This window comes from Acromyrmex echinatior, chromosome 2 (genome assembly GCF_024713525.1).
Source record: "Acromyrmex echinatior isolate Ae372 chromosome 2, ASM2471352v2, whole genome shotgun sequence".
Classification (NCBI taxonomy): Eukaryota; Metazoa; Arthropoda; class Insecta; order Hymenoptera; family Formicidae; genus Acromyrmex; species Acromyrmex echinatior.
This window is the reverse complement of record NC_141853.1, coordinates 19,691,765-19,718,838: the sequence shown is the minus strand read 5'-3', so window position 1 is coordinate 19,718,838 and position 27,074 is coordinate 19,691,765. Positions and strand designations below refer to the sequence as shown.

At 23.6% G+C, this 27,074-nt stretch overlaps 4 protein-coding genes across 4 annotated transcripts; all 4 read right to left on the bottom strand.

Moving 5' to 3' along the window:
• Positions 1 to 1,154: 1,154 nt before the first annotated feature.
• LOC147910605 (putative gustatory receptor 28b) lies at positions 1,155 to 5,191 on the bottom strand. The gene is made up of 7 exons (XM_087403008.1): positions 4,416 to 5,191; positions 3,988 to 4,253; positions 3,497 to 3,655; positions 2,441 to 2,687; positions 2,293 to 2,361; positions 2,129 to 2,218; positions 1,155 to 1,882 (listed from the first exon to the last, which is right to left on the bottom strand). Exons 1-7 carry the CDS (start codon positions 4,704 to 4,706, stop codon positions 1,808 to 1,810), a joined length of 1,197 nt encoding a protein of 398 aa, XP_087259134.1. The 5' UTR covers positions 4,707 to 5,191; the 3' UTR covers positions 1,155 to 1,807.
• A 2,850-nt stretch (positions 5,192 to 8,041) lies between these two features.
• LOC147910604 (uncharacterized) lies at positions 8,042 to 20,056 on the bottom strand. The gene is made up of 7 exons (XM_087416795.1): positions 14,427 to 20,056; positions 12,658 to 12,923; positions 11,787 to 11,942; positions 11,262 to 11,511; positions 11,111 to 11,179; positions 10,944 to 11,033; positions 8,042 to 10,706 (listed from the first exon to the last, which is right to left on the bottom strand). Exons 1-7 carry the CDS (start codon positions 14,682 to 14,684, stop codon positions 10,632 to 10,634), a joined length of 1,164 nt encoding a protein of 387 aa, XP_087272921.1. The 5' UTR covers positions 14,685 to 20,056; the 3' UTR covers positions 8,042 to 10,631.
• On the bottom strand, positions 20,052 to 24,005 carry LOC147910603 (uncharacterized). Its single transcript, XM_087416796.1, has 6 exons — positions 23,718 to 24,005; positions 23,232 to 23,497; positions 22,488 to 22,649; positions 22,026 to 22,269; positions 20,484 to 20,552; positions 20,052 to 20,404 (listed from the first exon to the last, which is right to left on the bottom strand). The coding sequence occupies exons 1-6, from the start codon at positions 24,003 to 24,005 to the stop codon at positions 20,261 to 20,263; spliced, it is 1,173 nt and encodes a 390-aa protein (XP_087272922.1). The 3' UTR covers positions 20,052 to 20,260.
• On the bottom strand, positions 24,002 to 26,888 carry LOC147910602 (uncharacterized). Its single transcript, XM_087416794.1, has 4 exons — positions 26,705 to 26,888; positions 26,558 to 26,623; positions 26,393 to 26,482; positions 24,002 to 26,156 (listed from the first exon to the last, which is right to left on the bottom strand). Exons 1-4 carry the CDS (start codon positions 26,795 to 26,797, stop codon positions 26,070 to 26,072), a joined length of 336 nt encoding a protein of 111 aa, XP_087272920.1. The 5' UTR covers positions 26,798 to 26,888; the 3' UTR covers positions 24,002 to 26,069.
• Positions 26,889 to 27,074: the final 186 nt, after the last annotated feature.

The following is a 27,074-nucleotide window of genomic DNA, read 5'->3' as shown; positions in this document are numbered from 1 at the left end:
AAGCAGGAAATATGCCACGTTTTTATTATATTGTCAAATTTATTACAATAATACAATAACGACAAAAGGACTAAATAAAATATAATTATTTGTATAACTCTTGAAAAAGTTATATTAATCTTGTATAAAGTAATAAAAAAATGGATATATAAAATATCAAATTTTATTCTTATTATAAAATACTCAATTTATATTAAATTTATATTAAATGTAAAATGAAAAAATATTATAGAGGGGAAGTGATGATATTATGACCCCCATTTATCTATAATACATTTTATACAATAACTTAACCAAAATTTAAATTTAAAATTGAACGATTACATTCGTCAAAGTGTTATTCAATCCATTCTAAACTTGAAGAGAGAGTTACGAAATATTTATTATACACATAACATTATTTATAAATATGTGGCGACATTGCATTAATGATTCATAGAGAAATAGGCATGGTCATATTTGGTCTTCTACAATAATAAATTTAAAAATTGGTTTTGTTTAAAAAAAAACGCAGTGTTTGATTACAAAATTAACAAAAAAATAATAACATTTAAAATATAACATTTTAGAATTTATGCAAATAAATGTATATACATAATTTCTGCATGTATGCTGCTCTATTCTAAAAATCTCAGTACTAAAAATATACTAAAAATAAACGTAATATAAACCATAGATTAAGAGTAAAGCGATTGTCAAATCGATTATCAAATATTTAATTATTTTGATACGAAAATCTCAAAAAAGAGATCTGAGTAATCTATACGTATAAAGGATCATAAACAAAATGCAAAATGCCATACTATTGTATAAATTTGCATAATTAAAATGTTGTACAATCAAATAAAATATTAAATAGCAAACAACATACTCAAAAAAATATATATATATATGTATATATATTCGTGTAATAATACGCTCAAGTTTAAGAAAAATGTGGAAGTAGGAGTAATTAAATGCTAAAATGTACATCAGAAATGTTTCGAAATATTTGAAAGTAAAAATGTGTTATAAGTACTGACTATTGAGTATATTAGCATCATAGTGTAATAACGAGCTAATGATTAAATAATTCCATAAGTAATTATTAGGATTCGCTATATATATGTAATAGGAAATATATCAAAGGAGACCACAATATTTTCACTGGCCATATAATATGGCCAGTGGCCATATTAGAAAGTATATAACTTTCTCCTCTACTAAATTATTATATATGGTACTGTCATAATAATTATTACTCATATATTTATGCTAATTATATAAAAATTGTTACATCTACTTACAATACATTTCTGATAAATATATTTAGTATTTTATTTATGAATTATAAATTTTACTAGAATGCGAGGATTTGCTAAGAGGTTTACAATACAGTTAACATTTAGTGATTGAAATTTAAGGGAATATACGCATTATTAATAAAATATATATAAAAAAAAAACAATTAGAGCTGACTTTAATTACATTTTTGAATAGGCTTATTTACGTAATTTAGAATTAGATTTCATATTATAAGGAGGATTGAACTGTTTATGATTTTGTTATTGTTAATCACACGAGAATAAAGACATTTATGTACACTCGGTTTTGGCTCTGATTGGCTTTTTTTATATACATTTTATTGATTGATTCATTTGAGCCTCTTTTCATTTTATTCGCACTATTAATATAACATTGAGTTTCATATATATTTAATGATATTTGAAAAATATCATTAAAACAAAATAAAAAAGGTTTTTATTTGCAAACAATAATTCTCTTGTCTTAAATCATAATGTATCTCTTCAAGATATCAACTGGCATTTTAATATGTAAACGTTTTCGAAGTGCCAGACATTTGAATTACAATAATCAAAAACGTCAAAACTGTCATGAAATACTGAAAAAAATTATGTGGATTAAATTTACTATAAGTAATAACTTTGAATAAAAATAGAGTATTTCAGACCGATCTTTTATGTTATTTTATATTTTCGTTATAATATGCAATAAAGTAATACGAAAATTTTATATCAAAGCAGCGATAATAAAAAATTGTTAGTGAATTGTTAATGAATGTAATTTATGAAAGATATAAAAATAAAGACATTTAATAAAATATAAAAGTTTAAACGCAAAAACAAACTTTTCGCAAGAAACCATTCCCAAAATCGAAAAGACCTAGTCCAGACAATTTTAATGGATGATGCATTATTTGTAGCGTAAACTGGTAAATCTGTACAGAGTGATTAATATTTAAGTCTAAACATTTACTTCAATTGTCTTAGGTGTCACCGAAACTTATCTTACCTCATTGCGAATGTCAGTACATCGAAGAGCATCTGTCAACCGATGAATTGTTAGATTCATTTCGTTAGACTAAAATTAATAATTTACCATAAATAAACAAATAGATATGTATTCCTTTATACATTTTTAAAATTATGTATAGATTTACCTTAGCACTAACACTCTCGCACATATAATTTATGCAGCAAACTATACATACTTGCAACAATAGCCAAATATAAAAGTCAATGCTAATTATCGGTGATACATAGTCATCGTTTGCTGTTAAATGTATATAAATATAACGAAATATTCGTATGAAATGTATTAAATGAGATATCATGTTCATAGTTATATGTGTTTCAAATATTGCATTTAATTCGCGAGTAAGTTGACATAATTCCAAATGAAGATGCCTATATAAAAATGCCAAATCACTCAAATTATTATTAAAGAATATTATTAATAATGAAAATTATTAATGAAGAGATTAATAAAAAGATTCTTTTTGCCTATAAATCGATGGTCTACAGTCATTTGCCTACATCACTTTTGCCAACAGTTCGTTTGCGCACAAAAATTATTATTTATAACTCGATTGCCTACTTTTGTGCATAAATGTAATATTAATATTAAAAATATAATATTAAAAATAAATAAAAAGTTAAAAGAAAATAATGTTTTTGTAAGAAAATAATTTGTGCTTTTAAAGCAAAGAATTTGTTTTAAAACAGAAAATTTGTGCTTTTAAAGCAGAAAATTTGTATTTTAAAACAGAATTTGTTTTTAAAGTAGAAAATGTAGCATACGTAGGCAATCGAGCTGTAGGCAATAATACATGTAGGCAAATGTGACTTTGGTTTTGAAATTTTTACTTCTGCTCAAAAGTGTATGTGGGCAATCAAACTGTACACACAATAATATGTATCTGAATTGTCGGGAAGTAATGTAGACAAACGATGTCCACCTATATAGGCAATTGATTTATAGGTAATAGGGATCCTACCATAAAATATAGTGAATTAAAAAAATAATTTTTTAATTTAAGTTGATTATGTATTATAATCTAAATAAATCTTAAATTATAATACATAATCTAAATAAATCTTAAAATCTATATGCAGCACTTTTATATAATGTTATGCCAGACCAAAATCTATCCAAGTACAGTATACTCTATCAGTACCAGTATAATCTATCTAAGTACATTTGTGTACAAAATTACATTGTGATCCATAACACGCGCTTGTAATTATTAATATACATAATGTATTGATGAGCGGGCACTACCATTTTTTTCCATGTGTTTCTTATGCTATGTTCATCATTTAATAACAAACATCTCATATGTTCATTTAACTTATCAAATCTGGTGCTAATGTACCTGCAAAGAAAATATAATATAAAATTATGAGGAGGTTCAAAATTTATGAGGAATGAGTCATAAACAGCTTTAAAAGTATATTTAAACCTGTTATATATCTTGTGTTTAAATAAGATCAAGTTAGTTTAAATTTATAAAAATATTGTATTGAATATTATTTTAATTTAAAAATTAAATGTATTCCTTATAGGAATTGTATCTATTATTAAATTGATTACATTAAAAATATTAATTCTCTAAGAAATATATTTCTTGCTATAATAATTTAACTTATTACTAAAATAGATTTTAATTAAAATGTGTAATACAAATAACATAAATAATATACAAACCACAGACAAGTTGAAAATACCAAACTCACAAAAAGGTTTGCATGTTGAATGTGATTCGTAATATAAGGCAAAAGCATGCACCATTTATTCTCTGTTGTGTGACAATAAAATGGCATATCATATATATTCGCCATTTGAGTATATACTAACCACAAATATAATATTCTTTTTATACGTATATGCAGCTTTTTATACATTTTAGGAGTGCCTAACTCTTCTAATGTATCATCTATGGCAGCAAGTCTTTTTATGAATTTCCGCAATCTCTAGATAATATTGAATAAGAATAAAATTTACTCAATGTAAGTCTTATTTATATAAATATTACATTTATGTAATTATATTTTTGTATGTTGTAAGAAACGTAATACTTTAACCGATTTTAATAAATTAATTCAAATGTTGAATATACATATATATGTACATACCTTATGTTGATATAAACTTATAATAATGAATGTAATGCTGACAAGAAAGTTCATTCCATAATAGGTTATAGTGGAAGTTGCTTGAAACCATTCTTTTTTTTTAATTGTGATCGCTGTATAATAAAAAAGATAACTGTAAATGCACCACACTATTACGTTATATAAAGTAATCAAATAAGGTTTCGTAGTATAAACGCATAGACCGAGAAGTTGACAAGTCAGGAACAATGGACGTATAGCTCGTTCTATGGTTTTCATGATACTCATCATTATCGGTCCTATTGTGCTCATATTATATGTCTGTTGTACTTTATTTGGTTGATATGCGACTAGTTTATTGACGCGAATAATTTATATGTTAATACATTAGCGTTATATATTACATAACCTTCCTATAAACATATTTGATGACACACTTGATCTATGCGCCGAACTGTTAATGTTAATGATAACAAGATGCTAATGTAAATGTTTTGAGCTTGGGAACACACCTCAATTTAATTTGTTATTAAAATTTTTATCAAATTTATATGAAATATAGAGACTAAGTAGCAATATATATATATATATAGTTACGTTAATGCAATGTAACAATTAATACTTTTTATTATAATTGAAAATAAAATTTTCCCAACAATCGATAATTTATCAATTTATTTGAAATACGTTTAATGCACTTAATGCATTTTCATTAAAAAAATATTTTTTTACATAAAGTATAATTTATAAATATTAAAAAAATTTATTTAATATTTATACAATATATTACTATCAGTTAATTACGTAAATATAAAAATGAATTTCCTTATTTTGATTATTAATCAATATTATTAAAAAACATATGCATTTAGTTATTAAATTATTATAAATATATATATATATACAATATATATATATATATATATATAACGTAATAAATAAATATATATATATATATATTGTCTTAAATCATAATGTATTTCTTTAAGATATCAACTTGCTTTTTAATATATAAACGTTTTTGAAGCTCCAGACATTTGAATTTCAATAATCAAAAACGTCAAAACTGTCATGAAATACTGAAAAAAATTATGTGGATTAAATTTTACTATAAGTAATAACTTTGAATAAAAGTAGAATGTTTCAAACCGATCTTTTATGTTGTTTTATATTTTCATTATAATAAGCCATAAAATAATATCAAAGTTTTATCAAAGCAGCAATAATAAAAAAAAATGTTAGTAATGAAATTTAGTGTAAGATATAAAAATAAAAACATTTAATAAAGTATAAACGTAGAAACAAACTTTTCGCAAGAAGCAATTTCCAAAATCGAAAAGGCCTAGTCCAGACAATTTTAACGGATGATGCATTATTTGCAGCGTAAATTGGTAAATCTGTACAAAGTGATTATTATTTAAGTTTAAACAATTTACTTCAATTGTCTTTTAGGTATTATCGAAACTTACCTCGTTGCGAATGTCAGCATATCGAGGATCATTTGCCAATAGATGAATTGTTATATTCATTTCGTTAGACTAAAATTAATAATACGTATACCTTTACATTCACGGGAAAAAATGCTTCATTTCTAATTTTATATAAAGTTATATAAAATTATATATAATTATATAATAATTAATGTATTTTTAAGTATTATACATATATTATACATATATAATTTTATATAAAATATGTCATTTATATAACATTTTTTCGCGGGTTTTTAAAATTATGTAGATTTACCTTAGTACTGACAGTCTCGCACATATAATTTGTGCAAAAAATCATAGTTACATGTAAAAATAGCCAAATATAAAGGTCAATACTAATTAGCGATGATATATAGTCATCATTTGCTATTAAATGTATATAAACATAACGAAATATTCGTATGAAATGTATTAAATGAGACATCATTTCCATAGTTATATGTGTTTCAAATATTGCATTTAATTCGCGAGTAAGTTGGCATAATTCCAAGTGAAGATGCCTATATAAAAATGCCAAAACACTCAAATTATTGTTAAAAGTGTAAAAAAGAGATGGCTCTTTTTACTTACAAATCGATGGCCTACCAGCATTGATGACCTACATTACTTTTGCCGACAGTTCGTTTTGCGCATAAAAATTATTACCTACAGTTCGATTGCCTACATGCACTTTTGCGTACAAATATAAAATTAAGTTTAAGTTTTGTAGCAATAATGTGTGCGCAAACGTCGATGAAAGCGGTGCAGGCAAATGCTGTAGGCAATTAATTTATAAGCAAACAGAATCCTATCATACCAACTATAGTAAATTAAAGAAATAATTTTTTAATTTAAATTGATTGTGTATTAGGTATCTAAATAAATTTTAAAATTCTAAATGCAGCACTTTTATATAATGCTATGTCAGTCCAAAATCTATCAAATAATAATAATAATATAATCTTTAAGTACATTTGTATACCAATTTACATTGTAATCCATAACACACGCTTGTAATTTTTAATATACATGATATATTGATGAACGGGCACTACCATTTTCTTCCATGTATATCTTATGTTATCATGTTCATCTTTTAATAATAAACATTTTATATATTCATTTAACTTATCAAATCTGGTGATAATATACCTACAAAAGAAATATTATCTAATTTTAAAATTTATGGAGGATGACAGACAACTTCAAAAGAATGTATAAACCTGTTATGTACTTCTGTGTTTAATTAAAATTAATTAATTTAAGTTTATAAAATATTATATTGAACATTTTAATTTTAAAATTATATGTGTCTTTTATAGGAATTATCTATCATTAAACTACTTCCATTAAAAATATTAATTCCCTAAAAAAATATATTCTTTGCGATAACAACTTATTTCTAAAATAGATGTTGATTAATATATGCAGAATACATAAATATTATAAATAGTATACAAACCACAGACAAGTTGTAAATACCAAATTCACAAACATGTTGGCATGTTGAATATGATTCGTAATATAAGGCATAAGCATGCAACATTTAGTCTCCGATGTGTGACAAAACCATGGCATATCACATATATTTGCCATCTGACTGTATACTAACCACACAATTAATATTCTTTTTATACGTATATGCAGCTTTTGGTACTTTTTAGGAGTGCCTAACTTTTCTAATGTATCATCTACAGCAGTAAGTCTTTTCATGAATTTTCGTAATCTCTGGACAATATTAGACAAGAACTATTTACTCAATGTAAGTCTTGTTTATGTGTAAATATAATATTACCTTTATTAATTATATATTTAATATGTACAAGGAATATAATACATTTACCGACTTTAATAAATGAATTTAATAAATATATATGTACAATATACCTTATGTAGATGTAAACTTATAATAATCGATGTAATGCTGACACAAAAATTCATCCCGTAATAGATTAAAGTGGAAGTTGCTAGAAACCATTCTTCTTGTTGAAATGAGACCACTATATAATAAAAAAGACAACTGTAAACGCACCACATTGTTACGTTATATAAAGTACTCAAATAAGGTTTCGAGGTATAAACGCATAGACCGAGAAGTTGACAAGTCAGGAACAATGGACGTATAGCTCGTTCTATGGTTTTCATGATTATTATCGGTCCTATTGTAAACTGGCAATGTATGTCTGTTGTACTTTATTTGGCTGACATGCGGCTGGTTTATCGATGCGATAGAATAATTTATTCGTTAATACATTAGCATTATATATTACATAATCTTTTTAGAAACATATTTGATGACACCTTCGATCTATGATGCCACTATTAATGCTTATTATAACAAGTTATGTGTAAATGTTAACATTTTAAACAGAAATGTTTTGAGCTTTGGAGACGCTCTTTAATTAAAATGTTTAATTCCATATTGAAATATATGCACACCTATGAAAATTAAGTTGCGATATATATATATTTTTAGTAATTGAATAATTAAATTTTAAATGCATATGTTTCTAATATGATTAATGATATTGATTAATACTCTAAGTAAAAGAGTTTATTTTTATATATTATGTAATTAACTAATCAGAATAAAGTAATCTATAAATATTAAATAATATTTAATAAAATAATATTTAAATAAAAATAATTTTTTAATATTCAAAAATTACTTTTTGTGTGTGTGTGTGTAGAGGATATATTTTTTTAAATAAAAAGAGTACGATATTTTAATTATCACATGCATTTCTAACTTTTGATAAATTTTATTTTTATAATAAAAATAATAAATTATTACATTCTACAACATGAAATATTGTAGCAATATTATTTTAAACCATTGTAATATTTAATAAAATATTGCTGCAATATCGTAGCAATATTCTTGTTTCGTAAAAATAAAATATTGCAATATTTAAAGGAGTATTGCATTACAAACTGCTATAATATTATGCAATATTTCAATAATTATATGTAAACATAAAAAAATAATACAACTTGTACATAAATACATTATTAAAACAGAATTTTTTTTTTTTTTTTATGATAATAACTCATAATCGTAGATACAATTAAGGTAATTATATTTCAAAGTAATTATAATAAATGTAGTTCGACATAGTAGAAAAGTAAAAATAATTATTATATTATAAAGAATGTAGGTATTATCAAAAGGAATCATATTATCAAAAGTATAGAATACTTAAGTTTAAGAGTCCAACGAACTGCCGATTGTTTTCTAGGGTATATAAATAAAAAAAACGGATACCTATTAAACAGTAATCACCATGATTATCACCATTGAAAGATTATATTGACTATTTAAGTTCATTTAATTAAGTTCAAAGGCATTGCAATTATGTTAATTTCCAGCCACAACAGAGTTGCATAATCGCAATATTTTATTTGGTACTTATCCATATTAAAATGATTGATTTTCAAGGATAAAAGGGATGAGTCACTATTAAATGTTGCATACAGCGAATAATTTAAACGAAGTTTCTAATTTACATGTCTACATTAATGCTAATAATGTTGTATTTTTCTTGACGATGTTAATTTGTATATTGCAATTTTTACTGTGTCGTTATTTTTTATGCTATAATGACTAATAAGTAATGAGGCTAACAATGATAAAACAAAAAATGACGTTATTATTGTAACATCTAATGTAACAATTTATGTAATAACAAGGAGAGAGAATTAGGAATAAAAAATATAATCATTTGTATAATTCTTGAAAAAGTTATATTAAACTTTTAAAGTTAAATAAAAATTCTAAACAAAGTTACATAGAAATGTATGAAATACCCAATGTTATTCTCATTATGAAATATCAAATATTAAATTTATATCAAATATAAAAACATATATAAAATTATGCAAGTACCATTGTGTAATTATTATTCGTAAATTTATGCTACTTGTATATTCCAATTCATTTGCTTTCTGTTCCGTGATGGCGTTGTAATTAAATATAGTACGTCATAATTTGTAGCTTTCCTTAAGCGCTTGTATATGAAAAAAATTATACACGTAAATTATATTTATGAAAACAATATTGATTATATTCGTTACTATGTATATCTTTATATAATCTACATATAATGGATGGGAAAAAAAATTTTTTTAATTAATAAAGTAGAAGGATTAATACATCAAAATTTTTATATTTACTTACAACTAATATTACTAACACTTCTAATGAATATTTTATTAACGATAACGATATTTTATTATTACGAATTATAAACTTTACTAGAAAGCGAGAATTGGTTGGAAATTTTACAGTATAATTGTATGATAGGATCTTTGATATGAATAGTGATACATAAATAATTTGTACAAAAATAATAAATTATTTTTACTTATATTATTAAATTTTAATAGAAGTTAATTAGTTTTAGTTCTATTTTCATGTTGACAAAATAATAATATGCATTTAATATTAATAATTTAATAAACATTAGTGATCAAAACAAAAATGCGCATTCAACAACATAACATTGCAAATGTATCATATATTCAAAAAACATCAATAAAAAAACAAAAATATTATTAGGTGTTGGAATTAATTCGTAGCGTTTTTTAATGAAAGAATGTTATTTATTTCACATGAGCATTAAAAAATACATTAATGAAAGTACTTCCCATCACTTGTAAAACGCTACGAATTAATTCCAACACCTAATATTTATTTGTAAATAATAATTTTCATGTCTTATATTATAATTTATTTCTTTAAGATATCAACTTAATCTTTTTTTTTTTAATACGTAAACGTTTTAAAAGCGCCAGACATTTGGACTACAATAATAAAAAACGTCAAAATTGTTACGACAAACTGCAAGAAATAATGTTGATTAAATTGTAATTTAGACAACAGTTTTGGTAAAAGATAAATAAAAATAATATTTGGACTGGATTTTTAATTAATGATTTATATTTTCAATATGCAATAAAATAATACTAAAATTTTATCTAATAAATGATAATAAAGAAACGTTTGAATGTAATTTATTGCAAGGAATAAAAATGAAAATATTTAATAAAGTATAAAAATATAAATATAGAAACAAACCTTTCGCAAAAAGCCATTCCCAAAATCGAAGAGACCTAGTCCAGACAATTTTAACGGATGATGTATTATTTGTAGTGTAAACTGGTAAATCTATACAGAGTGGTTACTATTTAAATCTAAACAATTTACTTCAATTGTCTTTTGAGTATTATCGAAACTTGTCTTACCTCTTTGTATATATCAGCATATTGAGAGACATCTGTCAATCGATGAATTATTATATTTATTTCATTAGACTAAAATTAATAATAATTTGCATAAATAAACAAGTAAATATGTATACATTTATATTTTTAAAATTATGAATGTAGGCTTTACCTTAGCACAAACACTCTCGCAGACATAATTTGTCCAGAAAAGTCTAGCTATATATAAAGATACCCAAACATAAATTTGAATCCAATCTGGCACCGATGATATAAAGTTATCATTTGAAGTTAAATGTATGTATATATAACGTAACATTTTAGTTAAATATGTCAAAGAAGCTAACATTTCCATTGTTATCTGTATTTCAAATATTGCATTTAATTCGCGAGTAAGTTGACATAATTCCAAGTGGAGATGCCTATACATAAAATTAAATTGTTAATAAAAGTATAAAAAAATAGCGAATTAAAAATTTTTTTAGTTTATATTTTACTATTTTTTTTCTATTTGGATTACAAAATTAATTTTTTAATCTATATAGAGTATATGTTGTGTAAATAAATTTCAAATTTCTGCCAAATGTTAAACACTATTGTGTAATGCTATCATCAAACCAAATCTATACAATAATAATATATAATCCAATAATGGTAATAATATAATCTATCCAAGTATATTTGTATACTGATTTACATTGTGATCCACAACACGCGCTTGTAATTATTGATATGCATGATATATCGATGAGCAGGTACTATTTTTCTCCATATATATCTTATGTCATGTTCTTCTCTCAATAACAAACATCTTATATGTTTATTTAATTTGTCAAATCTAGTGCCAATGTACCTAAAAAGAAAAAATTATTTAATTTTAAAATTTATGGAGAATATGCTAAATAACTTCAAAAGTGTGCATTAATTTGTTATATCTTGTCTTTATTAATTTATATTTATAAAAATGTTATATTAAACTGAAACATTATTTTAGTTTTAAAATTTTATGTGTTTGTATAGGAATTATTAAATTATTTTCATTAAAAAATATTAACAATAAAAATCAATACGTGATCGAATATTAAAACGAGAAAATCTCTTAACGGCATATACCACAACACAAAATATTCGTAGCGAAAATTTTTATATTTTAATTATGTAACAATTGGAAAAATAAACGTTCCGAAATTAGATCATCTTCAGTATTACGAAATTACAAATTCTGAATAACGCATATAATACAATATCGCAGAATAACGAGTTTAAAATGCCGAGTTATAAATTGTAAGAAAAATTTTTCAAATAATATATAATAACATATATAATATCACAACAAATTATTTTTGCTGAGTTAAATCTTCAAAGAGAAGGTAATCGAATATGTCGTATATAATCTTGTTAAACTGTCTATTCTTGTTAAAATTCAGTCAATTAGTCCTATCGCTAGTCCCCTTTGGTTATTTAAAAATATTAATTCTCTAAAAAATATATTCCTTTCGATAATAACTTATTTATAAAATAGATGTTGATTAAAATATGTAGTATATAAATATTATAAATATACAAACCACAGAAAAATTATAAATATTAAATTTACAAACATGTTGGCATGGAGATGATGATTCATAATATAAGGCGAAAGCATACACCATTGAGTCTCCGATGTGTGACAGAGATATGGTATATCACATGTATTTGCTATTTGACTACATATTAACCATATAATTAATATTGTTTTTATACGTATATGCAACTTTTGATACATTTTAGGAGTACCTAACTCTTCTAATGTATCATCTATAGCAGCAAGCCTTTTTATGAATTTCCGTAATCTCTGGACAATATTAGACAAGAATACAATTTATTTAATATAAGGTCAATTTATGTAAAAATTATTTTTATATATACATAATTATAATGCCGATTAATTATAAATAATTAACGGTCAAGATGGATCTTTGAATTTATATACTACTTATGTACTCATAAAATTGCACGGAATTTTTCAGTCTTGATACTCAAAGCCAGTTAAACTAGTAGTGTTATCATAAATTAAACTGACAAATAATTTAATAATTTAAATACATTACTTTAAATACGAAGCGCCACTACGGTCTGAATGTTAAGATGTTGAACTATTATGTATATTCATATAAATGAATTAATTTCAGAAATGATAATTGCGTGCCGATATGGTTGTTGGACTAATGCAATCAATCTGAAATATTAATAATCCTCCCAAATTTCCCAAATTAATCTTAAAAAACTATAATAAACTTATTGCGAAAAATTTTACCTCGACCGGGAGCCGAACCTGGATCTCTTGCATTCTGTGTCTCGGTAGTCTAATGGCTTAGGACGCTCGCACGGAATGCAAGAGATCCGGATTAAAGTAATGTATTTAACATAAACGGTCTTGTTTCCACTCTTATTGTTTAATAATTTAATATTCATAGGCAGCTTAGGAAAATTTTAATAATGTTAAATAATATATAAAAAAATAGTAAATAATTGTATTGCAAAAAATATTATCTTGGCCGGAAATCGGATTTTACGTTCTGTGCAAGTATCTTTACTGTTAGACCACCGAGGCCTTAATATATTAGGTGTTGGAATTAATTCGTAGCGTTTTACAAGTGATGGGAAGTACTTTCATTAATGTATTTTTTAATGCTCATGTGAAATAAATAACATTCTTTCATTAAAAAACGCTACGAATTAATTCCAACACCAATAATATTCTTCGCAATAATTAGTAGAAACAATGTCTCTTTCAGTTGACGTAAATGAACAATAATAAACAAAGAATTTCTTAAGACCATTAATGTGAATATACAATTAATAAGGAATAAACACGGTCAAAGATTAAGTGCTTAAATTATTATATATAAATTTATATATTATTTATGTATTATAGTTATTTAAATTATTTCACATAAATTATTTATAATTTTAATATGTTATTTAGCATCAGTAAAATCTTTCTAAGATATTCTTTTTGATGAGCATCAAATTATTAAAATGCTAATCAATTTAATTTGTGATATTATTACTGTAATTCAGACGAGTTTGCGTTTCAAGATTGAAAAATTAATTCATCGTGCAATTTAAATAATCACACAGGTAATATATAAATTCACACCGAATCATTTAAGCACTTAAGATCTAGATCGTTAAAGGCTTTTTTTCTTATTAGTTATGTATTCACATTGGCAGTCCTAAGAAATCTTATGTTTAATATTGTTATATTTATGTAACTATATTTTTATTATAAAAAATATAATATATTAATCGACTTTAATAAATTAATTCAAGTATTAAATATATATGTACGTACGTTATATTGATGTAAACATATAATAGATGTAATACTGACGAGAAGATCAATCACGATATTGATTAAAGTAGAAGTTGATAAAAACCATTTTTCTTGTTTAAATGCGAACGCTATATAATAATAAATATAACTGTATGCGCACCACACTATTACATTATATAAAATACTCAAATAAGGTTTTGAAGTATAGACGTTTAAATTAAGAACGCGACAAGTCAAGAACAAAGGACGTATAGCTCGTTCTATCGTATTCATCATTATATACTCATCATTATCGTCCTTGTTAACTGACGTATGTCTGTTGTGCTTTATTTGGTCAACATACTACTATTTATCGATGTAACAGAATAATTTATACATCAATTCATTAATGTTATATATTATTTAATTTTCCAAGTAAACATACTTGATGACACTTTCGATCTATGATGCTGCCTAATTATTAATGCTAATAATAACAAGATGTTACTGCAAATTCTTTTAGCTTGAGGGGGGGGATTCCCAATTAAAAATATTTAATTCAATATTAACATTTTAAGTATAGAAATTAAGTAGCAATATAATGTATATTTTTAGTAACTAAGACCTAAGTTTTAAATTAATATATTTTTATAACTTTTTTAATATCGATTCATATCGATTCATATCGATATCATTTCGTTTCGAATGAAGATGTTTAAAAAGATATTCCGTAATAAACAAATATAATTAAAAATATTTATTAATCTTTTATATTTATTAATCTTTTTTTTAGAATATATTATATAGTAGAGTTGCTGAATGCGTATTGATCATTTAAATTGTGTGTGTGTGTGTGTGTGTATGTGCGCGCGCGTGCGTGCGTGCGTGGGTGGGAGTGTGTCCCTCATTAAAACATTTTATATTATTCCTTAAATAAACAATATAATGTAGTAACAGAAATAAGAAATAAGTGCAAAATTAATAATCATTTATTTTAAATTTCATATAGGGGATTTATTATTATACATAAAGAAGGTTTATTGTATTGTATATAGGACAGTTTATGTTAATTGTATATACATATTTACAATTATTAAATTAATGTTATTAAATTAATTGTATATACATATTTACAATTATTAAATTAATGTTTTTTGTAAAATTTATCATGTTTTAGAAATTATACTACCACAAAAAAGACAAGACTAACAATTGATAATAGTAAGACCAACAATTGATATTTAAATATCAATTACAAAAATAAATTCAACAAGCCCGTTTTGTGAACTTTTAACGTTTTTTTTTTATTCTTTTGTTAATTATTAAATACTTAATCTTTTTTTCTATATATTATTAAAATAAATAATTAATCATTAGATATTAGTTATTAATTCTTTTTATTAATCTTATATTTTAAATTATTTTTATTCATAAATTTGATACTCAAAAGAGGTATAATTTAAAATTTTAGTAGGTCTTTAAATACGGTTTAGGCAGTTGGATGCTTGTAATAAGATAATTTGTTATTGATAAAAAGTTAAACATTTAATGACAAATACCTCAAACATCAAAGCTATAATTTTCAATGTTCATTTGCGTACAAATCAACACTAAATATTAGGTGTTGGAATTAATTCGTAGCGTTTTACAAGTAATGGGAAGTACTTTCATTAATGTATTTTTTAATGCTCATGTGAAATAAATAACATTCTTTCATTAAAAAACGCTACGAATTAATTCCAACACCTAATAGAAAATGTAATAAAAAAAAGTCTTAAGTAGCACATTCGGCAATTGTCTTTATGTGTGCATCGTCTTCATCTTTTAATTAATCTAATTAAAGCGATGTTCTGAATCTATATTAAAAGGTTTATTATCTCATAGAATAGCGTGAAAATTTTGTTTATCTTTATATTACATAAATAAGAAAATTTGTGATTTACATTAACACATGCTTAAGATTCTTAGCACTTCGGACATTATAGCTATTAACAATAAGAGACTTTTTCCATTTCTGCTAGCTGTGCAATATGATTATTTATTTTATTCAATCTAATACCAATATATCTAAAATTAAAAAAATATTTAAGATAAAACGTATTTAAATTTTTATATGCATAGCGAAATAAAAACATGAAAATTTCATTTATGAAATTTAACAAAAAAATTAGTTGCTGTTGTAAAAAATTTATTGAATCGTTAATTAACTAAAAATTGAATTGGTTGGTCTTAAAAATACTCAAAATTAGTGATTTTTGCTTATTTAATGCCGCTTTCTACAAAATTACGAGGTGATAGCCAACTTTTGGCAACGGATTCATGATCAGCACGCAAAATCAGAAATGACTATTTACACTTCGTGTGGCAATTTTGTTTTACAATTTAACTCAATAATACAAGATTTTATTTTATCACATTTTTAATTTAATAATAAAGTTAATTTGTTTTAAGTTAGAAAATGATATGCATTACATATTCTATTTTAAATATCACACTGTATTAAAGCAATAACATATACAAATAAAACATATACCTCGTGATGATATTTGCAGATGGTGATGACTATGGATATTGCCACAACAAAATTCACAAAAAAGCCATGAAACTATTAAATATATTTTTATCGAAAATAGAGTCATTGTATAATATAACGCGTAAGCATAAATATTCCACACGGTTAATAAATGTATAGAAAATACTGAAGCAATATCTTAATTGATCTGAGAGATATCTGAGAACCTCAAAACCAAAAAAAAAAGTAATAAAGGACTCAATGCTTTTTCTGTAGTAGGTCATGGTGAAAGCTCTCGTAATTTCTCGTGCTAACTGTTAAAGTTTTCAAGTTACAGAGTTCATGTTTTGCAAACGTCAAGTTTATCACTACAATAGAATAATTATATCTGATTATATCGCAAATGTCTTTAAAGCATTAAATAGCACAATTGAGATAATTGATCCGCATATAAAATTTGCTCTTTTTTTTTAAATTGCATTTTGCAATTCTTGTTATTGTATATATTTACTATATAAGTAGTTAAACGAAATATAAATGTATATAATTATACAAAACATTAAAATAAATAAAACAAATTTAATTTTTATATAATTTTATGTTAAGCTACTATAGAAGATTTATTTATTTTATTATTGTTTTTTATATTACAAGTAAATAATACGAACATGGCTGATCCTTGTAGGATTTCATCATAATCATACCATATATGTTATACAAATATGTTATAAAAAAGTATAATAATCAAACACTTTTGACACTCAAGTGTTTGACAATCAAATACTTTTGACGCCCAACTATCAAGTCTTCTTCCGGTAAACTAATATTGATCTGGTAAACTAATACTAATAACGAATATGGTCAGAAATAATACTTTGTTATAAAAAAAGACCATTATATAAAGGTAGAAAAATCAGATTTTGAGGAATATAGAATATTTAAAGAAGTTTCTAGTTTAGATGATCAAAATTTATTTTAAAAAATATTTTTTTTTATTTTTATAGTCTTAAAAATGTAGCCTCAAAACAGTTCCACGAATTATTTATCAATATTTTAACAATTAATATTAAAGTGGCGTTTATTTAAACTTATTTGCCTATTATAATTGCGATTATTACTATATATACTCTTTATTCAGCATTTACTTAAAAAATTTTGCATATTATTTTAAGTTGAGTTATATGGAACAATATTTATAAAAATAATATTGATTGTATATAATACGGCTACTCACCTACGAAATCAACGAGGAAATCAGTAAATGAGGTAGTCAAGCATTCCTTATTGAAATCAAGAAATCATTTGAAATCGAACAAAAAAACATTGTTATATGCTCGGTCACGCATCTCAAATTTCTTTCAGAAAACAAATGGAATCATTTTTAAATCACGTTGAAATAACATAAATACAAGAAATCGGACTTTCGTAATGAGTATCCTCAATCTAATACCTACTATATATAATGAGAACTTGCATGTAATCATTTATACATATACATTGATAAATTATGAAAGAGATAATATCTAATCGATAATATCTAATAATGATGATAGCATGACTTTTTAATATTAGTTTTTCTTGTAACAATAATATAATAATACATTATATTAAAAAAGAAGAAACAAAAAAAATAAATATTTTCCAAATTTATAACAATATAAGAATATAGTTGCTTTTACTTGCTATATTACTCTTTTGATAAATATTGTAATATTATATTAAAATGAAATATGAATTTATTAAAGTGAAAAAATTTTACAAAAATTTATTTAAAAGAATCGCAACACTAGATTTTATGTAAAATTTTTTATATAAATAATCAGAGCAAGTAACGTGTTATTTGTAACATCGTTACCGTTACAAATTACTTTTTAATGGGTAACGACGTTATATTTTCTTCTGAGTAACGTTCATGGTAACGTAATTACATTTTTAGAGTAAACGATTTCACTAGTTACTTTCATCGTTATTTTTAACTATGTAAAAGTTTAGTCATAATTATAGCCCTAGAAAACAGAGATGAAACATTAACAGATTGATTGGCTGTCTAAATCACGACGCCTTTTTTTTATTGCATTCATAGTTTACACGTATAGACTAACTCAGATATAATCTTTACAATATATTTAATTTTTTTAAATAAAACTTTTTCTGTGTCATATCTCACAAATTAAATATATGTATGCAATTAAATATATATATATATATATAATGCAGATTACAAACAATATTATTTTTTTATTATAATATAATTTTACCCTTAGAGTATTCACGATAATTGTTCATATCTTGTTTCTTTTCTTCGAAATACTGCATCTAGCTAAATAATTCTTTCTACCTCTTCTTTTTTTTTGAATATACAACTTCATAAATGTTTTTTAAAGATGTTAAAATATATAAAAATATCTTTATAATTTTTATATATTTGCAAAAATTACGGAAATTAACTCACACACAAACGATCATGCACAGTAAAAAAAAATTGTATATGTACTAAGAGTTAAACATATAATTTAAAGATATCTTATTAAAAGTAATACAAAAAATAAATTTATTTAAGTATAAAAACCGAAAAAATCTACATATAATATTCTATTAATGTTTAGAAAAAAAAGTAACGAAAATGTAACGATTCGTTATATTTTGAGTAACGATAATAGTAACGAGTTACTTTTGCAAATCAATAACGAGTAACGAGAACGAATTATTTTTTAGGAAAAAGAACGGTAATGAGTTATTTTTATGAGGTAACGTTGCCAACCCTGTAAATAACGTTAAAAGTAAATAATTTCGCATTATTTTTATGTGCATTATTGGTTAATTTAATTAGTCTGTTTTATTTTTATATTGCTTTATTGCGATCGAAACAATATATACACATATATCTTAAATTATTCGATTAGAACAGACTTTGTGTGTGGAGTTTGCGCGCTTTAATAATAATAATACAATACATAACAATTTATATTTTGTATTTACATGTATTACATGTTAAATATTTCATTAATTCGATAAAATAGGATAATATATTTTTGTTTTGCAATAATAAATAATTTTGTGTCATAGTATAATATATTTCTTCAGTTTGATAATTTCAATAAATTATAGATATCTTAGTCAGATACGTTATACATTTGGATTATGAAGATCACAATTGTCATAAAAAACTGGAAGAAATTGCATTAATTAAATTTTAATAAGAATAAAAGTTTCTGTCGATAAAAGATAAACAGACAATATTATAAATTTATACATATTACAATCTTTTACATATTAATTTCACACATTTGCGTCATGCAAAATAGTAATAAAAGTTGTAAGACGTAACAGCAAATTTCTTTTATGTCTACTTTAGTATACTTTAATGCAGAGAGAAAGAAACAGAAGCGTAAGATTTAATAAAATTGAAACGAACTTTTCGCAGAAAGCCATTTCCAAAATAGAAGAGACCTAATCCAGTGAATTTCAATGGATGATGTATTATTTGTAATGTAAACTGATATATCTGTATAAAATGATGGTGTGTTATTTAAATCTAAAAATAATTTAGTTCAATTGCTTTTTATTATTGATTCTGATGTTACCTCATCATGGAGGACAGCATGTCGAAAAGAATCTGTTAAACCATGAATTACCGCATTCATTTTGTTCGACTAAAATTTATAATAAATAAATAAATTATGTATATACAAGAGGATTCTGTAAGAAAACCGACAAATTTCCAAATTATTTTAAAGTTTATTCTAAATAACAAAAATTATATAACATAACTGATTTATTTATCTTATAAGTTGATTTATTTATCGAAACAATTTTTGTTAATATTGTAACAGGCAAAAAGTATTAAATATTTATAATTTTTATGTAAATATTATTATTTTTTAATTATATTAATTGTTCAAAACGTTCATTTATATTCTCTTTGTGAACATATCCTATTACCCATTGTATTATTGTACATACACATATTGTACATCATAGACTGCCAATTAATTTTGCCAGTTTTAGTACAAATATTATCTGTGGCTCCTGTTACTCTATTAACTAATTATTAATGACACTCTGATTTTGTGTTATTATATATACCACATAGATTTCATATAATTCTATAAAAAATGTCCATAAATTATTTAGAAATTTATGTTACTGACAAGAATTAAATTTTTCATATCTCAACAATTATAAGCTCAATTGACTTACAGAATTTTTTTATTTAAAATAAATTTTAAAATACATTTAAGAAATTTTTCGGTTTTCCTTGCAGAACATTCTGTATACAGGATATCTTATTTTAATCAATTTTCCAATCAATTTTCTTCGAAATTATCGATTATACAAAAAAATTATTTCAGATGAAAATGATTAATCCAGTTTTTTTTTCTATGAAACCCGAGTTCTCGAATCAATTTGAAGTTGATTTTTAGGATCATTTGATTTGATATCTATTAAATTTTTTATTGATCTTTGAAAAAAGATCGATATTTTATCGATACACTGTAAGTAAAAATGCTACAACGATGTAGCATTTTGAAAAAATGTCGATTTTCTTCGAAGATTAATAGAAAATGTAGTTGATACCAAATCAAACGGTCTGAAAAATCAGTCGATATCGATTTGATTTCAACTTATTAGGGAATTATTGGTAAAGATGAAATTATTATAAAAAGAAATATTTTAGATGAAAGTGGAATGATTTCGAGGGAGATATATTTTGAGAGATTATGTTGTTTTTCTTCTCGATAGAAGCACTAAAAAGATAAAAAACGCTCCTTTTTTTTTTAATGGAACAGTTCATTTTCGAATACTTACGATTGTACCCCTATACTGTACAATTGTATCTTTTGGTGTTCATCTAAAAAAAAAACAGTGTGACCAAAATACATTGTTTTTTCCACTTTCATTTCATATGAATATTTTTTTTTATAATAATTTTATCTTTATCGATAATTTTGGAAAACATTAACCGGATTGATTAAAAGAGGATATCCTGTGCACGCGCATGCACACACACACACACACACACACACACACACACACACACACACACACACACACACACACATGTATATATATGCATATTGTGTGTGTATTTGTGTACTATATATTCAATGTACATGTAGATTTACTTTAATGCTAACTCTTTCGCAAATGTAATTTAAGCAGAAGAGTCTGGCTACATGTAAGAATATCCAAAAAGAGAAATCAAGCCAATTATATAATGTCGTAATTTCATCTTCTATTATATAAAGTAAAATATAATTAAATAGTCTTGCCAGGCATGCCAAATAAGTTGCCATTTCCATAGTTATTTGTGTTTCAAATATTGCGTTTAATTCGCGAGCAGCTTGACACAATTCCAAATGAAGATGCCTATCAAAAGATAAATTATTAATAAGAGTACAAAAATATAGAATTAAGAAAAAAATAGTTTTTTTAATTTAAATGAATTATATATTATTTAATAAATTTGAAATTTTTGAAGAATAAATCCTAAATGCAGCACTTTCATATAATGGTCGATCAGACTATTATATGAAAATTAGTAATCAACAATAAAAAATCAATAATCTATTCGTGTACTGATTTACATTATAATCCACAACAGGTAAGTGCTGTAATTATTAATGCACATATTATATTGATGTGTGGGCTGTACTGCGTTTGTCCATGTACGTCTTATATCATGTTCCTCTCTTAATAGCAAATATTTCATGTATTCATTCAATTTGTCAAATCTGGTACCAATGTACCTGCAAAGGAAAAATTATGCAATTAATGAAGAATAAAGTCTAACCAAAGAGCATGAAGAAATAATTTTTAGATAATCAGAAGTATTTCTATGTCTAATTTTATCTAAAATTGTAAAAATACATAATACATTATATATCGTTCAGTGTCTAGACCATATTTATTATTAAATTATTTTTAAAGCATGTGCAAACGCGCCCGCACTCGCAACACGTGTTCATGCATAATGCGCGCGCGCGCGCACATACATACACGCATATAACATACATTAATTTATGAATTATTGTATACAATATTATATAATTCTATTTCCTCATGTATTACATTGCGACATACTTAGTTATGGCATATCCAACTCAATTCGATTGCTTATAACTTTCATAACAATGAATATATTATAAAAAATTTCTTTAATTAAAACACCAGAGAAAGAACAATACCGTGTAAATGTATGTATCTTTATTAATTAAAAAAGTTATTAGTAATTTAAAAAAAGCACTGGAAAAAGAAAGTGTGTGTTGGATATGCAATTCCCTATGTAGTACACACATCAAAGAATTAAAAAGTAGAAATAATATACAAACCATAGAAAAATTATAAATAATAAATCCGTAAGCATGTTGACGTGTTGGTAATGATTTGTAACATAAGGTATAATTAGGCACCAATGATTCCCTATTGTGCAAAACCACCATATCGCATCAATTATATTAATTATTTGGCTACACACTAACCATCCAATTAATATTCTTTTTATACGTATATGCAATTTTCGATATAATTTAGGACTGCCTAATTCTTTTAACGTATCATCTATAGCAGCAAGTCTTTTTATGAGCATCCACATTCTCTAGTTAGGCAAAAATATATTTATTTTTTTTAAATTGTATTTATGTGTATGTGTAAAAATTATTTAATTAACTAATTATAATTTAGTTCTACTAATTCTAGATTATTATAAAAGACTATTAATCTAGCAAAAATATATTTAGTAAACTAATTATATTTTTGCTAGATTAATAGTCTTTTATAATAATCTAGATTGAATATGTATGTGCGTATATACATGCCTTATAATTATATAAACTCAGACATATAGATATCATGCTGACAATTGAGTTCATCTGAATAGTGATTAAAATAGAAGTTGTCTGAAACCATTGTTCTACTTTAAATCTGATCACTACATAATAAAAAAGGTAACCGTAAATAATCCACAATGTCGCACTGTAGAAAATACTTAAATAAGATTTCTCTGGAGTATGGATGCCTAAACCAAGAACGTGAAAGGTCAGGAACAGAGGACGTACAGCTTGTTGTAAAGTAGTCACCATGTTCGCAATTGTAATGTTTATCATAAACTGACATCATATGTCTGAACTATTCAGCCGACAATTTGTTCATAAAAGCGGTAGAATAATACATGCATTAACCAATGCATTAGTGTTATCTAATTTCTTCATTAATATACTAAATAACATAGTCGATCTGTGTTTTCTAATGTTATTACTTCTAATAATGAAACAATTCCCAATGGAGAAAGAAACGTTTAAAAAAATTTTCTTTTTTTAATATTTTTAAAAATGTTTTTTTAAAAATGTTTAAAATGACGAGAAGAATCTCCTTTTTCATTACAAAAATGTTTATTCAAACGTTTAAAAAATCTTTTTTTAATATTAAAAAAATTTTTTTCTAAAAATTTAAGAAGAGTTTTTATAATGTTGAACAAATTAATAAAAAATAAACATTTACAAAACGTTTAAAAAACATGTTCTTTTTATTAATTTTTTTGCTTATGTTTTTTAATTAAAATATTTTTTTGCTCATAAAATTTAGTACAATAATTATTATTAAATTTATATGACAAATAGATATAAATTAATTATATAAAAAAAATTGTAAACTTGTCTTCATAATTAATATAAATTGGTAATTTGAATTAAAAAATCATTATTTTGTACGTTACATAATCAATTAGTCAGGATATAATTCTATAATAAAACGCTAAAGAAACTTTCCTTTAATATATAGAAACAAATGTATATAAAACATAAGTAATGTAAATTGATTTGATAAATTCATAAACAGCAAAAAAAATTTTTATATATAATTACATAAAATTATATAAAATTATAAATAGTTATGTATTATAAAATATGTCCATATATATGTATATATAACATTTTTTCCCAGGAACATATAACATAACAATAAGATACAGAAAATATTAAATTAATATTATTGTAATTATTTATATTGCATATATTTTATAAATTAATACATTTATTTATAATACCTTAGAAAATCATGATTACTAAATAAAATACAAATATTACATGATAATATTACATGATATTAAAAAGATAGTTTAAAGAATTTTGATTACTGTACTATTCTCCTGTTATTTATCGTATGTGTATGTATTTATGTTACACTATCTTCGCTACAAGTTTCGATCTATACTTACATGTAAGAAAAAATCTACTTGCGCCATAAAAATATTAGTAAGAATTCATTGTTATCGCAATGTTTGTTTTTTAGAGCACTTACGCAAATATTAAAAAGATATATCTAATTTAATAAATAATAAACATGATTCGTCATTGAATATACGTTATGAAGTTGTTGAAATATTCATACATTGATTAATATTTTGTGTGTTTCTCTATGCAAAGCAATTTAATGTTATTTTTCTCATATAATGTCTTTCTAATATTGTAATAAATATAAAATATACATATAACAAGATTTAATATTAAATAATATTAACATAAAAAGCTTATTATGTCATTTTTAGTAATTTTATTATATAATAATATAATATTGCATAAAACATAAATAATAATTGACACATATATACACAATAAATTGATATATGAAAATACAATAATATAAAAAAAGAAATAGAGAATGGAAGACAGGAAAAGATTGATAAAGATTGATATTAATACTCATTTTCTCATGTTTTCATTTAGTAATCGTGAGTCACTTATTCTTATTTTCGATATAAATAGTAGTGTTTATTAAGATTTAATTTATGTATATAGAATTAAAAAATATATAGAATTAAATACTATAAAAAATTATATAGGATTATAACATTTTATTATAGTTGCTTACATAATTTATTATTTAATCTATTATTATTGGAATATTTAAAATATTCCAATTATATTTAGAAGTGTGTTATGTTTTTTTCTTTTGTTACGGAACTTGTGCTTATAATTATAATTATAATATGCGTTTAATTCAAATATTTACTATAAAGATATAAAAAAAAATTAGGAGAAAAAATTTGGTAATTAATAGAGAGAGAGAGAAGTAATCATATTTATTAATAAAAATAAAATTATATTACGTATAACAATTTTTATACTTTATATGATTTTATGGTTAACAAAATCTGATTTAGTTGACTTTTTTTAGAAACCATCGTATTCTTTATGTGTGTGTGGTATGGGAGACATCTGCATTATAATGATAATGAATGTTATAATTGTTATGACAAACTGAAAAAAATATAAAAATTAAATTTTCTGACTAAAGATTTAATGGAAAATAAAATTATTTTAATTCAGTATTTTTGTTACGTAACAATAAAATGTTATAATTAACATTTTTGTTATATAACAGTAAAATGTGATATAAAATTTCATTAAAGATAATTACACATATTTTATAATTTATAGTATACAATATAAAAATTTTAAAAGTATAAAAAATATGTATATAAATGAGAACTTACTTTTTGTATAAAGCTATTACCGAGATAGAAGAAATCCAATGCTGTGAATTTTAATGGATGCTGTATTATTTGTAATATAAACTGAGAAATCTGCATACACAAAATTGTTATTAAAATTTAAACAATTTATTCGAATTATCTTTCTTTTATTAAAATTTGTTTTACCTCTTCACGAATATCAATGTATCGATGAAAATCTGTTAATTGATGAATTACTTTTATTTTGTTAGACTAAAATTTATTATTATTATTTATTATTATTAATAAGTATATATACGTGCATATACATATCTAAAATATATAAAAATTTACCTTAGCAGTAACAGTTTCGCAGATATAATTTAAAAAGAATATCTTGGTCACACCTAAGAATATCCAATAATATAGACTAAACCAATTAAACATTGAAACTAAAAAACGACCTTCCGTTTTTATATGTACAAAAATGTAGTTACATAATCTCACTATTAATATTAAATAAGATCCTATTTCTATAGTTATTTGTATTCCAAATATTACGTTTAATTGACGAGCAATTTGACACAATTCCAAATGTAGATGCCTATAAAAAAAAATATTTATTAGTAAAAGCACAGTAAAAAAACATATGAGCAGAAAACAAAATCATTTCTTTATTATTTGGATAAGTTAAATTTCTACCAAATCCCAAATGCACTATTTT

Coding starts and splice junctions, on each gene's coding strand:
- LOC147910602 (XM_087416794.1), bottom strand. CDS start 26,797: ATGTTTAATTGGTTTAGTCTATATTATTGGATATTCTTAGGTGTGACC. Junction 26,483..26,557: donor ACATTGATATTCGTGAAGAG/GTAAAACAAATT, acceptor TTGTGTATGCAG/ATTTCTCAGTTTATATTACA. Junction 26,157..26,392: donor GTAATAGCTTTATACAAAAA/GTAAGTTCTCAT, acceptor TATTTTTTTCAG/TTTGTCATAACAATTATAAC.
- LOC147910603 (XM_087416796.1), bottom strand. CDS start 24,005: ATGATAAACATTACAATTGCGAACATGGTGACTACTTTACAACAAGCT. Junction 22,270..22,487: donor TACCTGTTGTGGATTATAAT/GTAAATCAGTAC, acceptor ATCTTTTGATAG/GCATCTTCATTTGGAATTGT. Junction 20,553..22,025: donor GCGAAAGAGTTAGCATTAAA/GTAAATCTACAT, acceptor TATAAATTTTAG/TCGAACAAAATGAATGCGGT.
- LOC147910605 (XM_087403008.1), bottom strand. CDS start 4,706: ATGAGCACAATAGGACCGATAATGATGAGTATCATGAAAACCATAGAA. Junction 2,219..2,292: donor GTACTGACATTCGCAATGAG/GTAAGATAAGTT, acceptor CACTCTGTACAG/ATTTACCAGTTTACGCTACA. Junction 1,883..2,128: donor GGAATGGTTTCTTGCGAAAA/GTTTGTTTTTGC, acceptor AATTTTTTTCAG/TATTTCATGACAGTTTTGAC.
- LOC147910604 (XM_087416795.1), bottom strand. CDS start 14,684: ATGATGAATACGATAGAACGAGCTATACGTCCTTTGTTCTTGACTTGT. Junction 12,924..14,426: donor TATGTTTACATCAATATAAC/GTACGTACATAT, acceptor AATATTGTCCAG/AGATTACGGAAATTCATAAA. Junction 11,512..11,786: donor CGCGTGTTGTGGATCACAAT/GTAAATCAGTAT, acceptor TTTTATGTATAG/GCATCTCCACTTGGAATTAT.